At 38.7% G+C, this 15,802-nt stretch overlaps 1 protein-coding gene across 2 annotated transcripts in view; it reads right to left on the reverse strand.

Moving 5' to 3' along the window:
- LOC144981229 (coronin-2B-like) overlaps window positions 1-15,563 on the reverse strand; it is a 43,501-nt gene extending 27,938 nt beyond the window's left edge. The window contains exon 1 of one of the 2 annotated variants that reach the window (XM_078944526.1): window positions 15,257-15,563. In XM_078944526.1, coding sequence (XP_078800652.1) covers window positions 15,257-15,271 — 15 coding nt within the window. In that variant the 5' untranslated portion in view covers window positions 15,272-15,563. The remainder of the gene's footprint in view (window positions 1-15,256) is intronic. The other variant, XM_078944531.1, reaches the window with a different exon arrangement.
- Window positions 15,564-15,802: the final 239 nt, after the last annotated feature.

Genomic DNA, 15,802 nt, shown 5'->3' on the forward strand with positions numbered 1-15,802 from the left:
AATGAACTACTAGCACTCTACAGTAATTATGTCCTACAAAACAACACGGGTAATTTGATTTTGGTCAAAAATTGCATAATTCTAATTAGAAGACCACTGGGAACGCTTTGACAATAGATCAACAGACGACTTTAAAGATGGACGTTCAGCTAGCTGCTTGCTGATAGACGTTAGCTTCCTCAAACTACCATGACTGTCCACTCTACCTGAACACAGTTTTTAACCCCCCAAAAAATGAGTGTTTGCCATTTTAAAATAACCAGTCACATTATTTAGTTAGCTAGAGAAAGCCAATCTCATTATCTCAAAATCACAAAAATAACACTTCTGCCTGTTTCAAAGTAAAAATAGTAGATGGCTGTGAGGCTAATGATTAAACCAAAATCTCTGCACCAACTTGATGCCAACTCAATGATCAGAACTGTGATGTCACTGACACACACACACACACACACACACACCCTTCGGAAAATGTGGAAATCATCTGGACACACAAACCTTAGAACTGCTCCAAAACACCCAGTGAGGCGTTCACCCGTCAACCAAACGTCCAGGTTCTCCAAGATTTCAATATCAAATGTGCTTTAAAAGTCAACCAAACATGTGACCACAGAGGTGACGTTCAAAGCAGATTCTAAACGCCGTCATTTTTTCCTGTTGGCTCACTCTATACAGTTGTGGATAGAGATGGTTAGAGATGGGAGGGAAAAAGACTGCCCTCATAGTAAGGCGGCATGATAAAAAGTTGCAATGTGCGAAGTTACCGAAAAATATTGCGATGACGATATGACTTGTGATACATGAACAAATAGCAACAAAAAAAAAAGAAAAAGAAAACATAATTTCCAATTCACTGCAACAGTTTTGTTTAAATGAAAGTCAATAAAACTAAACTCCAAATGATCTTCATCTACACAAGAGGAGGGCATCCAACATAAAAAGGCTCCATCCGATTGGTCATCGAGATGAAGGACTCCATCCGATTGGTCAAATGTCTAGAGAGCTATTTTTCATTCATTAAATAGTTCAATTGTTTGAACATGTGTGTTAACATTTAAGGTAACCATTTATCGCAGCTTACACCGTCTTTTGCAATATCACACAGGGGTTTATTGTGCAAGCCTGGCTAACAGTGTATCTAGTCACCTATTGGTTTTTGGAGAAACTGAGCTGGATCCGGTTACCTTTGTCTTTCATCCTAAAAACAGTTTGAAAGTCTAAAGCTCATATCTTGGTAAGAAAAAACACCAAATATATTTATCGTTCGTGATGAAGATAAAATATAGGTAGGCTAAATTTTTTCATTACGCAGAATTAATTTATTAGATTAATTAATTAGATTTTGAAATGTTGCCAAACTTGACATCAGCAACTTTTATTTCTACTGTTGCTTTAAATATTTTGTCAAAGTTTCTGATATGCTTTTCTTTTTATTACAGATGGTATTTCCTTTCTGTACAGAACTTGAAGGATAATTGAAGGCTGCTTTCAAAATGTGCATTTTGAATAAAATACTCAAAGAGCACGTCACTGAGTTTCTCCCTTCTAAACTGAGTAATACGTTCTGTAGAATAAATGTTTGTTCAAAGAAGAAATGACCAATTTTCAGGTATTAGTCCACAGCTGACACTAAAAAGGAAACTGAATAGGTTGAAAAAAGATTTATCTAAAGATCTCTTTAGGAATTTTTCTGTTGTGTAAGAATGTTCTTTCAATAGAAATAGATATTTCTGCAGACAGAAAGCTGACGTCACAGAATGGCTGCTACTCTTTCACATTCAGTTTTGTTGACCGCATCCTTTCCAGGATGCCACAACTTTATCCAGAAACTCTGGCAGCCTCAGGCTAATTAGAAAAGCACTTCAAAATGCTTGAGTTTCCTCCTTACAATCTTTCTATGTAAAAATAGACATCATAAGATGATTTGATTCTAAATCAGGTTTTTTCTGTCCACTAAATTGACAAAGAATTGATTGAGGACAATTAACTCATCAAAAAGAAAACATCTAGCATAAAAATATACAAACGGGATCTTTTCAGCTTAGCGAAAACGAAGAATGAAACCATATTCCAAACGCGAAATTAGTCCTGAAAAGTAGAAAAGATTGGGTTACCGACTACTTAGGATTCCAGAGTTGGGATCAAATATGACGTAAGCGTATCAGAGTTCTTAAATTTGTTGATTTCTAGATTCTCCTTATTTCCATTTCAAAATCATCCCATCAGTCGTGTTTGCCTTCATTTAGGCTCTCGGGTCTTTCCTGAGGACATTTGACTTTTCTAACTTATCAGGAAGTTTCTTAGAAGAGAAACCGTCGTTTGAAACTGAAAGAAACCATGTCTAGGTTACCTCACTATAACTTTTTATGAATCACTCTAACATTGAACACGGACTGTTTCTGCGTAAACATGACCAAACGTGTCCCTACCCTCCAGTAAGGATCTCAATAATCATAGAAACAATTTCAAATAAAACAGCTTTTAAACACGTTTTGTCTGTCTCAAACTTGATTAAAGTAACTTCTACAAGGATTGCTTTATTTTGAAAAGAGTCGAGAAGTTTGGTTTAACTTCAAAATAAAACGCTCAAACAGATGAGGTTCAGCGCTGGATTGTTCAGGTTTACACAATCAGTACCCAATTGCCCCCCCCCCCCCCCTCGTAATGTGAGCAGGTGGCTGCCCCCCTCTTGTAAATTGTAAGAGAAACCTGCCTCTACAGGGCTTTACATTCATTTTGGTTAACATTTGTGTGCAAATATTTAACATCAAGGAGGAGCGTGGTCAAATATAAGCCCCCACCCCAATAAATAAATAATAGATCAAATAAATGTACAATGACCCCTACGAGATAAAAAAAGATCTGAGCAGATAAAAGTCAGCTTCTCGGCTCCACTCACAGTGACTGTAGTCAAGGTGAGGCTCCCTGTCTTTGACTCAGGAGGATTAAAGCTTCATTCTCCATAAACAACATACAGACAGCGCCGTTAGCTAACTGCATTACCGTGCAGAACACTCTACGCAAAAGAAAAAGGCGGGGTTTCGAGAGACTGTGTGCACCAGCGATGGCTAAAAAACAAAAAAAGTCCACATTTTCAATATTACAAATAAAGCTGGAATTCTACCGGTACGGTAAGCAGTCAAGTCTGTGAAGATTTGACCCAGTTTTTGGTTAAGTGGGGATTTGAACCGCATGCTGGCTAATATTTAAGCAAACAACATTCTCTGCGCTCACTGTCTTACAGCTATACTAGGTCAGAAGTAAGAGAACTACAGTATTTATACGTCTCATGAATCTTAAACATTCATATCTTCATCTCAACTGAACATCTAAATCTGTAAACTTATGGGTTTTTTCTTCAGAGTCCTGAACAATTATCTTTTGATCCATTCTAAAAGCATCCCCAGTGGTCGTTTCATCATGATTAGGCTGCTTTAGACAAAAATAAAAAAAATTGTGTTGTTTTTTAGGACATATTTTCTGCAGAGCAGCAATAGTTTATTAGAAATTTGCCTCTGAGTTGTGGGCGGGACCTATGGCACAGAGCATCCCCGACCCCCCTTCCTCTCTCTATTGCTGAGAGCCCAGAGCAGCTCGTAGCCCACCAGTGTATTATCTATGTAACAAATACAATCTTTTTTACACAGCATTTTTTCATCTGCTCCTGATTCACAAAAATCTGAACAAAGAAATAGTCAGAAATGCAATTTTCCCCCATCATCAGAAAAATGCAAGAAGAAAATGTTAAAAATATCCAAAACACAATTTTCCATCAGAGTGAGTCTTATGGTCTCAAAAAATGATTCCCTTTTTTTGAGTTTTAAAAAATAGACAATTAGATACACAAAATACTCTGAGTTTATTTTATTAACAGAGAAAAAGGCCCACCCAAACTGCAAACACCAAAGCTGATTCCAAACTCTTCCCCTAGCCCTACAGCTTCCCCCACCAACTGGCAATCAAGCCTTGTTTCTAATTATGCACCAATTTCAGATCCAATGAAATCAAAACAACTGGTTTAAAAATGAAAAAAAAAAGTTTCAACTCTTTTATGCCAGTGCAGCATTCCCAAAATAAAAGCTTTTATTACATTTTTTATTTCACTTTCTATTGCATGATTTAAATTTTCTCCCAAAAGTATGACTCCAAACAGAAATCTTCAGAGATTCCTACTCTGTTTATGTTTCCAAATTCTTCCGAATGTCCATATTTTCTCCTGATGCTGAGCATTCCTGCAGCATCTGCTGCTGGAGGCGCTTCAACCCCATCTAAGCGCTCAGCTGATCAAAAATGTTTGCAGCTCCAGCAACAGCTCATCCTTTGTTTGACTTATGTGAAACTGGCAGCACCGCACCGTTATGCAAACCTGTTTGATATGGAACCACAGATGTGTGTTTAGATGTTTACAAAGAGATGTTTCCATGACTAGATTTCCTTTTGGTTCCAAATATGCGTCAGAAGTACAAAATATCTTCTTCTGTTTCTTTCTGGAGCTGCAAAGATTTTAATTCACTTTAGTGCTATTTCTGCTATTTCCAGGAGTCATGAAGCGAATAATAACATTTTAATTCCATCAAGCCTGCTCTTGTCTAAATGCAGATAGTGCATAATGTGGATCAATACGGGACATGTGAGGATGGAGGCACTGGAGGCCATTTAATGCAAATGGTTCCGCTCTCCTGTCCTCCCGGCATCAGCCTAGCACTGGTTTGAATCTCTTTTAAATTGGTTTTATGCTTTTTATTCTTATAATTTTGTTTTTACAATGTTTTAATTGGTTGTATGCTTTTTATTTTTTCCATTTATGTCTGTATGGTGTTAAATTTGGTTTTATGCTTTTAACTTTTGCATGTCTTGCTCTCCATGTGTACAGCACTTTGGGCCTCTTTTGCAGGCGGTGGAAGGTCCTTTCTAGATAAATTAATGAGAAATGAGAAGTTTTTTTATTCGCAGACCAAAAAAAAATGCCATTGGAAAAATATTATATACAATACAAACTACAATCGGCGGGCCTCATTTGAGCTGGTATCTGTCTGTAAACTGTACTGCTGGATAGCTTCAATATTGCTCTCCTTTATTTGTAGCACCAGTAATGTCATGTTGGAGATGTGAGGGGCTGTAAGCTAGTGGGAGAGAGTGCACACAGAGGGATGATGGGGTTTTAGCAGAGGCCTGACTTCCGCCAATAACTTAGAGGTAAATTTGTGATGAACCACTGCCGCTTTGCACAAACTTTGTCCCAGAAAACAACACAGATTTTTTTTATTTTAGATAAAAACAACATAATCATAATAAAAAGACCCCTGGAAACACTTTGTAATAGATCAAAAGAAGTTACCAGCAATTTCCTGTTGGTTGGCAGCCTGGATGGAGATCATTTCTACACCTGCAGCTATAGTTATCCTCAAAAAACAATCCTTTTTTTTTTTTTTTGTGGGTCCAATCAAATCCAATACGTCATATAAACAGTCATCAAAACAGGTCACCACACCTATAAAAACGGATTTAGTTTCAGTTCAAATTCACTGGAAACTCAAACGTTTGGAAATGTGGGAGTATTATCATGAGGGCCACAGCTATGACGGTTTGGGAAAAGTCCTTGCAGAACAGCTACCGAGATGCAAGACTGTGTAATACAGCATGAGCAGGTGCGATTTCCTGTTCTCCAGTCTCTACTGTTCACCTGACCTGGACCTTCAGGTTTGTGATGAGGATCACATTGGGTGGTTTAAATCCCCAACCCCGTCAGGGGGCTTTGACTTTTTCGTCTTTCTGGTTTTTCTCTGCGCCTCCTCGCACCGCAGTCCAGAGCACAAAGCTGCAGATTCTCCATCTTTTTTTTTTTTTTTAATAATCTCCTCCCCTGTTCAACCCACGGGCTGGAAGCCGTGGATAATCCTCCGCCGGACAGATGTCGTGACAGAAACCTGCACGAGACCTGCGACGTTGATGCAACAGCTAGAACTCCCAACTCGTCTTTCCAAGGAGGTCTTCCCACCTGTGAGGCTCCGTGGACGGATCCGGAGTGACGGGACACAGCAGGTAGCAGTCTGCTGCAGGGAGGCTGGGGATTTTCTCCACAACAACAGAGCTGCTGCGGCCACACGCTGACTCCCCACTTATGTAAGAGCCTTTCAGGATTTCTACTCTCAGGACACATTCAGCAATCATGCTCGCGTTCACCAACGCAGATTATGATCTAAAGCCAAACCAAGGACATGTTCCGGGACGACAGGAAGCAAACAAACCCACAGAATGAAAGCGGATGAAAGAGCTCAAAACGTAAAGCTGAGCTCAATAAACAGATATGACATAGCACACAGCACAGCCCCTTTTTAATACCTGCAAGATATAAACATTCACCATCAACGTTATTTATAAAGCACTTTCACACTCGAAAAATGGAAACGAAACACTGTAAATGAAAGCTAAACATAATAAAAACAGTTAAAAAATAAAAATCAACAACTAAGTAGGTAAAAGTCTAATAAAGGGGAAAAACATTAAATACAGAAAAATGTAAATGTAAACATTTAGTTTTCCTAATTAATTGCAGAATTGCATATTGCAGAAATGTAAATAATTATTTAAAATACCTTTTCCAAAACACTTTTTAATTATATGAATATATTTTACTTTAAAATGTGTTTAACCTTAAAATGTAGAAAGGGTCAGATAAACACGTTTCCCTGTATTCGAACTGTGCAAGATCTGTGTAAAATGTAAATTTTAAATGTAAAGCAAATGTAAAGAAATAAAGAAATTAAAAATGTTGAAATTTCTTTGCATTTATTTGTTTAATAGTTTTATTAGTAGTAGAAGATCCTACTTTACTGTAGCTGTGGAAATACAAACCTAAAAATGAAATTTGAACTTTTGTCACCATTATCTATTGAAAAAGTCCCGGTGTTTTTATTGGCACTAGTTGCCAAATGCAATTAGAAATATTCACAATAACCAAATTATTCTAAAACGAAGGGGGAAATATGAACCATCAGGTGGATTTTAGCTTATTATAACCCACTGAGGGACTAAGGAAGTCTGACCAAATTTACAATGAGATGATAAAAATCAAATTAACATTTTGAACCATTTAAAAACAATGCAGACATAAAGTGTCCTTTTTCTACAGTGAGGTTCTGAAGCACAGTCAGAGATATCGGACCATGTTGGATGTGTAGTTTGTTATCAATTATTATCCTCCATAAGGAACTAGAACATGCACCCCGCACAGGCGTGAGGCCTGGATGAAAACAAACACACCATCTCATTTCTTAGCTTCAAATGTTTCTTATAATTCACGTGAAACTTTCTGGACCTTTTTTGCACCTATGAGGTCTGCCTAAATAGGACACATTCTGTTTAATGTATAGTAACATTGTTTTAGAGTAAAAAGTGCCCGGCTCTTCTTTATTCTCTTGTTTTAAATGGAGTATGTTTTTACATTTTCACCATCAGGTTACCTTATAAATAATTACATTGCAGTCAAAAACTGTCCTCTTTAAATGGGATGAGAAGAAACTTCTGAAATTTGTGAGTTGAATTAGCAGAACATGTATGTGAGCCCTAAATGATGATGATTTTGTGAAAACCCCTGAGACCAGAGGTTCTTACAGCCCAGAGAGAAACTAAACCATGATAGGAAAACCTGATGCAGCAATCAAAGCTTTAAAAAAACTCTTTTCTGAAGCCCTTTCAGAGTCACAGGGTCGCTGGAGCCTATCCCAAGCACTGTTGGGTAAGGGTGGGGTACACTTTGGACAGGTCATCAGTCTGTCACAGACACACATTTAAACACCTAGGGGCAATTTAGAATCATCAATCCCCCTATGAAGCGTGATTTAGGTCTGTGAGCCAGAGCACCGGGAGAACTCCACACAGAAAGGTCCCTGCTGGGATTTGAACCACAGTCTTTTTTGCTGTGAGGCAACCACTGCCCCACTGTGCAGAACAGCACAGTAGGCAAAATCTCATTGCCTACAGACTCAATGAATCTGCTTAAAAAACAAACCTAAAAAGCTGCAAATTGTTAATAAAACTCAATTTAATAGAGAAATTTCGAATTTCTGAGTAAAAACAATGAAGAATACTAAAATCTGTTAGAAATCAAACCAAAACTGGAACTGACAGAGGCTTAGGAGCAAATTCTGTTTTTTTTTTTTTTTGTTGTGACTGGATGTGCAATGATAATAAATTTTCTTTTTTTTATGTCCACTGAGGTATTGATCAAGAAGAAAGAAGTTTGGAAGTCTTTAGTTTTCTTCCTGAACTGATTTCTGGTGAAGGGAAAAGCATATCTAACATCTGGACACTAACAAACAAACAAAAAAGAAATTGTTTAAAAAAAAAATCCCTTTTTAAAATTCATCTAAAAAGGGAAAACAGCCAACATGAGTCCTGCTGCTAAGCTACCAAGGTAAACAAGCCCCAAAACAAATGTTGTTTAAAAAAGTGTGTATTATTTGACATTGAAAATATGCTGGGCGGGTCTTTAGAAGACAAATAGATCCACGTTCCTCGTCTGAACCTGCATCCGCCTCAAAACTGTACAGCTGGATAGCTCTAATAGTTGGAGGTCATCATTTTTTTTGTCTCAGTGGTGAAGTTAAGTTGGGGTTATGACGGCTGTAAGCTAGCGGGAGAGACTTGTAAATATAGAGCTCTCAGTTTTAGGTGACGGGAAAGGGGGTGGCTTCACGCCAACAGTCCTGGCCACAACTCAGAGGCAAATTTCTAATGAACTCCTGCCGCTCTGCAGAAACTATGTTCTAGAAAACGACACAGGTTTTTTGGATTTTGCTTACAAACGTCAAAAACATTAATAAACGTTTTTTTTAATCGCTCAAAAGTGGGATTTTGAGCAGATCTTCAGCAAACTGAGCACGTTCAAGAGCTCAGGAAATGTCAGCTCTAATTACAAAAAAGAAAAGAACGTCTGAAAACGTGTTTGTGCAGCTCTTTCATTTCAAATTAAAAAATAAACTCATTCATATTAATTAAATTGAACAAAAGTTCAACAGGCGGTGGTGCTTCAAGATCATAGAGCGAGCAGCACCTATTGCGTCAGATTGTGTAGGTTTAACACAAAACTTTTGATGTTATCTCACAGCAAAAGTTTGACGGTCACATATTTTTAAAGGGTGTTTCTGTCTCTCAAGGCCTCACGTTCTAGGGAATACTGTGTCCTGTATGCTTCCAGCTCTAAACAGTCACCACACAAAGCAGGACTTTGAAACCTGCCAGCAGCTACAGGCACAATGAGGAAATCTCAGCAACTGACAAGATAACAAGGAAACTATGAATGTCTGCAGGAAAGATCCCAGCAGATAAGGAGAAGAGTCTTTTTTCTTTTTTAATCCTGAAGGTGTGAGCTTCCAGCATAGCAAACTGACAAAGTCACAGGTTGCACAACCAATGGAATTCTAAGGTCTGTGTGGAGGGTAGCTGTGATTACATGTCAACCGGCTCCGTGTTTTATGAGCTCACATGGAAGTGTGCAAAGAAAAGATGGATGAACCTAACAGAGCTGAGCAGTATAAACCCTTTTGTCCTGCTTTTTTTAAAATCCGGATCAGCTATGAGGGAAAAGAAGTGCTTCTTTGGTCTGTTGTTTCCTCCAACAGGAGCCCTATAATCATCAGATGATGGACCTTTTTGGACAGACCTGATTGTGAAACATCATCTCACAAAACACATGCAGTCACGGCTCTGCTGCCACGCTGTGCCTTAGTCAGAGAGCTTCCAAAAGTTCGCCAAAGATAAAGTTGAGGGAAAAAGACACAAACCCTTGACCTTTTCACATGTGCATATAAAATAATGTTTATATAATTCCCAAGCAGCAAAAACATAACAGATTCTCTTATTCAGACAACACTTAATAGATAAAAGTGGGGTCCAGAGTGTGAAAAGCTAACAATTCTTAGGTTAATTTTGCTTTTTAAACTTTTCTTCTGATCCTTTTAGGACCTGCATGGAGACGCAAAAACACTGCCTATGTGAGAAACTTTGCACTGAACCACAGCAAAGTTGTGGAAGGCTGATTCCCTTCCACGTTTTCCTCCTGAGGTTAGCAAAGTTAGCTCCGCACAAGACTAAAAGAAAAAAAACACCTACACACGAAAGAAATTAAACTTTGATGCCATATGGGAAAAATTTCCAAATTAATGTGTTTTCACATTATCTTGTGAACAGGATTTTTTCCAGCAACTCTTTAAGGAATGCTCTAGCTAATAAATGTAGCAACTGTCGCTAAATCTGTGTGAAAGAAGAATTCATAAAAAAATAAAAAATACCCTCAAATACATTTGTAAAATGTAATTACTATTATATTCTACAATTATTGTTTACATTTAACAGCAGGCCTTTACTATTATGCACGGATTAAAACAACAACAACAACAAAATCTGTTATTTAGCAGACTGCACCTTGATTATTGTAAAGTCCACCAACATCATAGTTTATCTGATATTTTATTAATTTATTTCCATATTAAAATTATTGGCTGTGGTGTAAATGCATTTCCATATGTTTAACAGAGGTTCAAATGTCTGATAAAAGCTGTGGATAATCTTCACAAGAAGAAGCATTTTTTAATAAATAAGGTTTGATTTGATGTAATTTAATTTAATCTAATTTTATTCAATTTAATCAAAAAATGTCTTCATTTGATTTGATTTGTTTTTATTTGATTTGATTTGATACATGTATATAGACAAATGGGCCTAAAAGAAACCCATTTCTTGCAGCGCAAATGCAAACCTAGCTGAGGTGAAAGATGAAGCATTCCTAAAGCAAACATGCCGTCATTGTTGAGTGCTGTCAGTTAGGATTAGGGTGGAAATATGAGACTTATGTGCTGGAAGTCTAGGCGCCAAAATCTTTCACTAACATGCAACAAAAATGTAAGTGAGTCAGTCACAAATTCCAACTTGCAATCTGATTGTAGCACACCTGAAATCAAAGTTGAAAAGTGATTCAAATATTGTCAACAATAGATATTAAAAAAGAAAAAAGGTATAAAACATGCATGGCATGTGTTTAAAGTATTTTTATTAAAAATGTACATACTATTCTTTGGGCTTGTTTGTTTCAACAACACCACAGCGGTGTGGTAAAAATGATGTAAGGTTTTATAGGACATTTATTGCTTTATTTATTGCAGTAAAGAACTACAGAATGGCTCCTGCAGCCAAATGTTGTCTTGAAGGCTTGTTTTCCATGAGTGACGGCCTTACTGTTAGTCACAAGCAAGTCCAAACAGCCAATAACTCCACCTACTGATGATTCTGGATCACCTGTTTTGTTTTTTCTGTATTTCAAACCTTTTTTATTAGGATTCTGTCACAAAATGTAACATGAAAACTGAAACGTTAGTTTCACAAAGTTGGGGGTCCATTTGTGAAAATTGAAGGTTCTGGTGCCTTTGCTGAACTTCACAGAATAGAGATATTGTTAAGTAGCAGAGCTGGTTAGATTGATAATTCAGACAAAATCGTGCTTTTTGTGGTACAAGTACCAAATATGGCATGCATCTATCTTAGGATCCCCTCTTTCAGAAAAGTATGTCAGCCACAAGAAAATATTTTTAAAACACCCAATTGTTACAAAAATAGTCAATGCTATTTGCCCCAGTCGCACCAAAATGGGCTATTGATGCACAAAATGAAATCTTTAAACTTGAGGGGTGCCTACAGAAAACTACACTGGGGACCCCACGTCCCCACCTTCACCCAACAATAGCTGGGATAGGCTCCAGCAACCCAGTGATTTGGTCCGTCCTGAAGATGGATGGATGGATGGATGGATGGATGGATGGATGGATGGATGGATGCATGTATGGATGGATGGATGGATGGATGGATGGATGGATGCATGGATTGATGGATGGATGGATGGATGGATGGATGGATGGATGGATGCATGGATGGATGCATGTATGGATGGATGGATGGATGGATGGATGGATGGATGGATGGATGGATGGATGGATGGATGGATGGATGGATGCATGGATGGATGGATGGATGCATGGATGGATGGATGCATGCATGGATGGATGGATGGATGGATGGATGGATGGATGGATGGATGGATGGATGGATGGATGGATGGATGGATGCATGGATGGATGGATGGATGGATGGATGGATGGATGGATGGATGGATGGATGGATGGATGGATGGATGGATGGATGCATGGATGGATGGATGGATGGATGGATGGATGCATGGATGGATGGATGGATGGATGGATGGATGGATGGATGCATGGATTGATGGATGGATGGATGGATGGATGGATGGATGGATGGATGGATGGATGGATGGATGCATGGATGGATGGATGGATGGATGGATGGATGCATGGATGGATGGATGGATGGATGGATGGATTGATGCATGGATGGATGGATGGATGGATGGATGCATGGATTGATGGATGGATGGATGGATGGATGGATGGATGCATGGATGGATGCATGGATGGATGGATGGATGGATGCATGGATGGATGGATGGATGGATGGATGCATGGATGGATGGATGGATGGATGGATGGATGCATGGATGGATGGATGGATGGATGGATGGATGGATGGATGGATGGATGGATGGATGCATGGATGGATGGATGGATGGATGGATGGATGGATGGATGCATGGATGGATGGATGGATGGATGGATGGATGGATGGATGGATGGATGGATGGATGGATGCATGGATGCATGGATGGATGCATGGATGGATGGATGGATGCATGGATGGATGGATGGATGGATGGATGCATGGATGGATGGATGGATGGATGCATGGATGGATGGATGGATGGATGCATGGATGGATGCATGGATGCATGGATGGATGCATGGATGGATGGATGGATGGATGGATGGATGCATGGATGGATGCATGGATGGATGGATGGATGGATGGATGGATGGATGGATGCATGGATGGATGGATGGATGGATGGATGGATGGATGGATGGATGGATGGATGGATGGATGCATGGATGGATGGATGGATGGATGCATGGATGGATGCATGGATGGATGGATGCATGGATGGATGGATGGATGGATGGATGGATGGATGCATGGATGGATGGATTCTGACAAACCTTTACTTACTGACAGTAAGGTTTATGAGTAAGGGCTCTTTTTTCTTTTTTACACGCACACATCAACTCACAGCTGCAAAGGTTCAGCAGATGACCTCCCGATGCTAAAAATAGCAGATATGATCGTTCTCCGTCTGTGATCCAAGTATAACTACACCTGAAAGTGAACTGATGTCAAACAGAAAACTGATGCCTCAGTTGAAAAGCCAGACATCCTAGGAATTGCTGAAATACTAGATCTGCACGTTGATAGAACCAAAATAGTTTTTAGATGTGGAGCTAAAAATGATCTTGTTGCTCCAACAACTGTCATTTTTAATATGAAGCTTCTGTATTATGAAGAACTGTTTCTTTAAAAAAATACATTGTCAAAGAAAAAATGTGTTTTAATATAATATTTTGCTCATTAGACTTCACATTGTTAAAGACTGTAAATAAAGATCTAGCTTAAGTCTTTCCAAATGCTTATCTGAACAAGTTAGATCAATAATAAAATGCACAAATAATCAATCTTAGATGGTTTGATAAAGACATTAATCACCTCAGGACCCCCAAACGAGGATACAGTGAGTCTAGTAAATGGGATTAACTGAAATTAAATTAATCTTCATTTAAAAATGCAATACATCGAGTTTTTATTTATTAATTGTTCTTTAAAGCAAATATTTGTATTTTTTTAAGCAAAAAATTCTTTCTTCTGATTAAAATGTCTTCACTATATTAATAAGTTTCATCTCTTCTCAGTCAAAATAGCTGGTTGTTTGAAACCTGCAGCTCTAAATCAAATAAATATGGAATTGTAAAAATAAATATTGGAGCTGCACGATATGAGGAAAACTCGCGATATGCGATATTGGTGATTAATATTGCGAAAACGATATAATTTGCAGTATAGAAACAAAGAGCAAAACAACCAAAAACATCATTCCCATTTCATTGCAACAGTTTAAAAATTATACTCCAAATGACCCTCATCGACTTAGGAGGAGAACATCTAACATAATAGGGCTCCACCCGATTGGTCAACAACGTGAGGGGTCACTCCGATTGGTCAAACACATTAAGGGATTTATTTGATTCTTTAAATACTTCAAGTTGCCATAAGATTGTTTTAGCACATTTAAAGTAACCATTTATTGCAATTTTCACTGTCTTTTGCGATAAGGATATTGCACCGCTTGATATTGCGATAACGATAAATTTGCGGTATATTGTGCAGGCCTAATAAATATCAAACATATTCATCGATAAGGTCCCACTCTTTTAATTATAACTATGCGTGTTTTATCCAAAATCCAAAAACCTATGTCGTTTTCTAGGACATAATTTCTGCAGAGCGCCAGGAGTTCATCAATCATTTGCCTATGAGTTGCGGGCGGGACTGTTTGTGCAGAGTAAGCCTACCCTCGTTTCCCATCATCCATCTGTTTACACTCACCCCCGCTAGCTTACAATCCCTCACAACCCCAACCTAACATTAGCAGAGCAACCAAAAAGGTGATGTATGTCGGAGCTATGCAGTCATACAGATTAGAATCAGAGTCCAGCTTAGACGAGGAACACAAAGACGGATCTAGTGGTCTGGAGGTGGATGCATGGGAATGGAGCGGAGCAGCCAGCTTGTAGTCTGCAGGCTGTTGCACCAACATCACTGTTTGACTGTTTCCAACTGCATTTTTTCATTGGAGTGGGTCTTTAATTTTAAACATATATTAAAAATACTAATATATATATATATATATATATATAAAAGATTAATTTGGGTAATAATCATTATGAATTTTATTTAAAAGCTCCTTTAAAACACTCAAGGCCACTGTACAGTTTCAAAAGTAAAACACAATAAATCACTAAATGTTAGAAGCACAATAAATGAAAATAATAACAATAAACAAAAGGTTAGTTTGTCCTTTTGAGTTTGTGCTTCATCACTACAAAAACAAAGATGATGTCACTGTCACAGAGACCCGGAGGGGTCATTTATAACCAAGCAAGAAAAAAATAACAACAAACTTCACTGATGTTTGACAGTTGGAGGTGACGGGTGGAAGAGCCGGCTCCACCCCGGAGAGCTGTCCGCTCATGGCAGCCGCTCCCCGGGACGGAGCTGCCACCTTCTGCGGGGAACTCACCTTCGAAACAGTCATGGGGCGCAGGCGGAGGCGGAGGCGGCAGGAGGTGGTGTGAAGCGGCTGCTGGACCCGGCTTTTTTTATTCAGGCACTCCTCCCAGTAGTACAAGCAGCGTTATGGAGAAACTAAGTCATACCGCCCGGTTTAACCTTGACGGTCCCAGATGTGGACAAACAACAACAGCAGCAAGCGGGAACTAACAGGACAAACGCACCGCCACCGCGGGAAAAAAGAAAAAAACAAAGAGGAGGAGGAAGAGGAGGGCGGTGGATCATGAGGTAGATGTGAGGAGAGACAGGATGCTTCCAGAGGAGGACGAGCGGGAGAGGGGAGGGGGAGGGAGGGAGGGGCCAGGAGATCAGTTTGGTTTCACGCGCGCACAAAGATTTTTCAAAATAAAAACACAAAACGATCCGCTAAACAATACAAATCGTTAAAGCTGTATAGCTTTAATATCAGAAGCATTTAAAAAGTTAAAAAAATATGTAAAAAATTTGTAATCTAAGTTTCACTTTTAGTCCCAGTTCAGCCACTTGTAAAGGGTAG

This window comes from Oryzias latipes, chromosome 1 (assembly GCF_053564925.1).
Source record: "Oryzias latipes strain Hd-rR chromosome 1, Olatipes_Hd-rR_3.1".
Classification (NCBI taxonomy): domain Eukaryota; kingdom Metazoa; phylum Chordata; class Actinopteri; order Beloniformes; family Adrianichthyidae; genus Oryzias; species Oryzias latipes.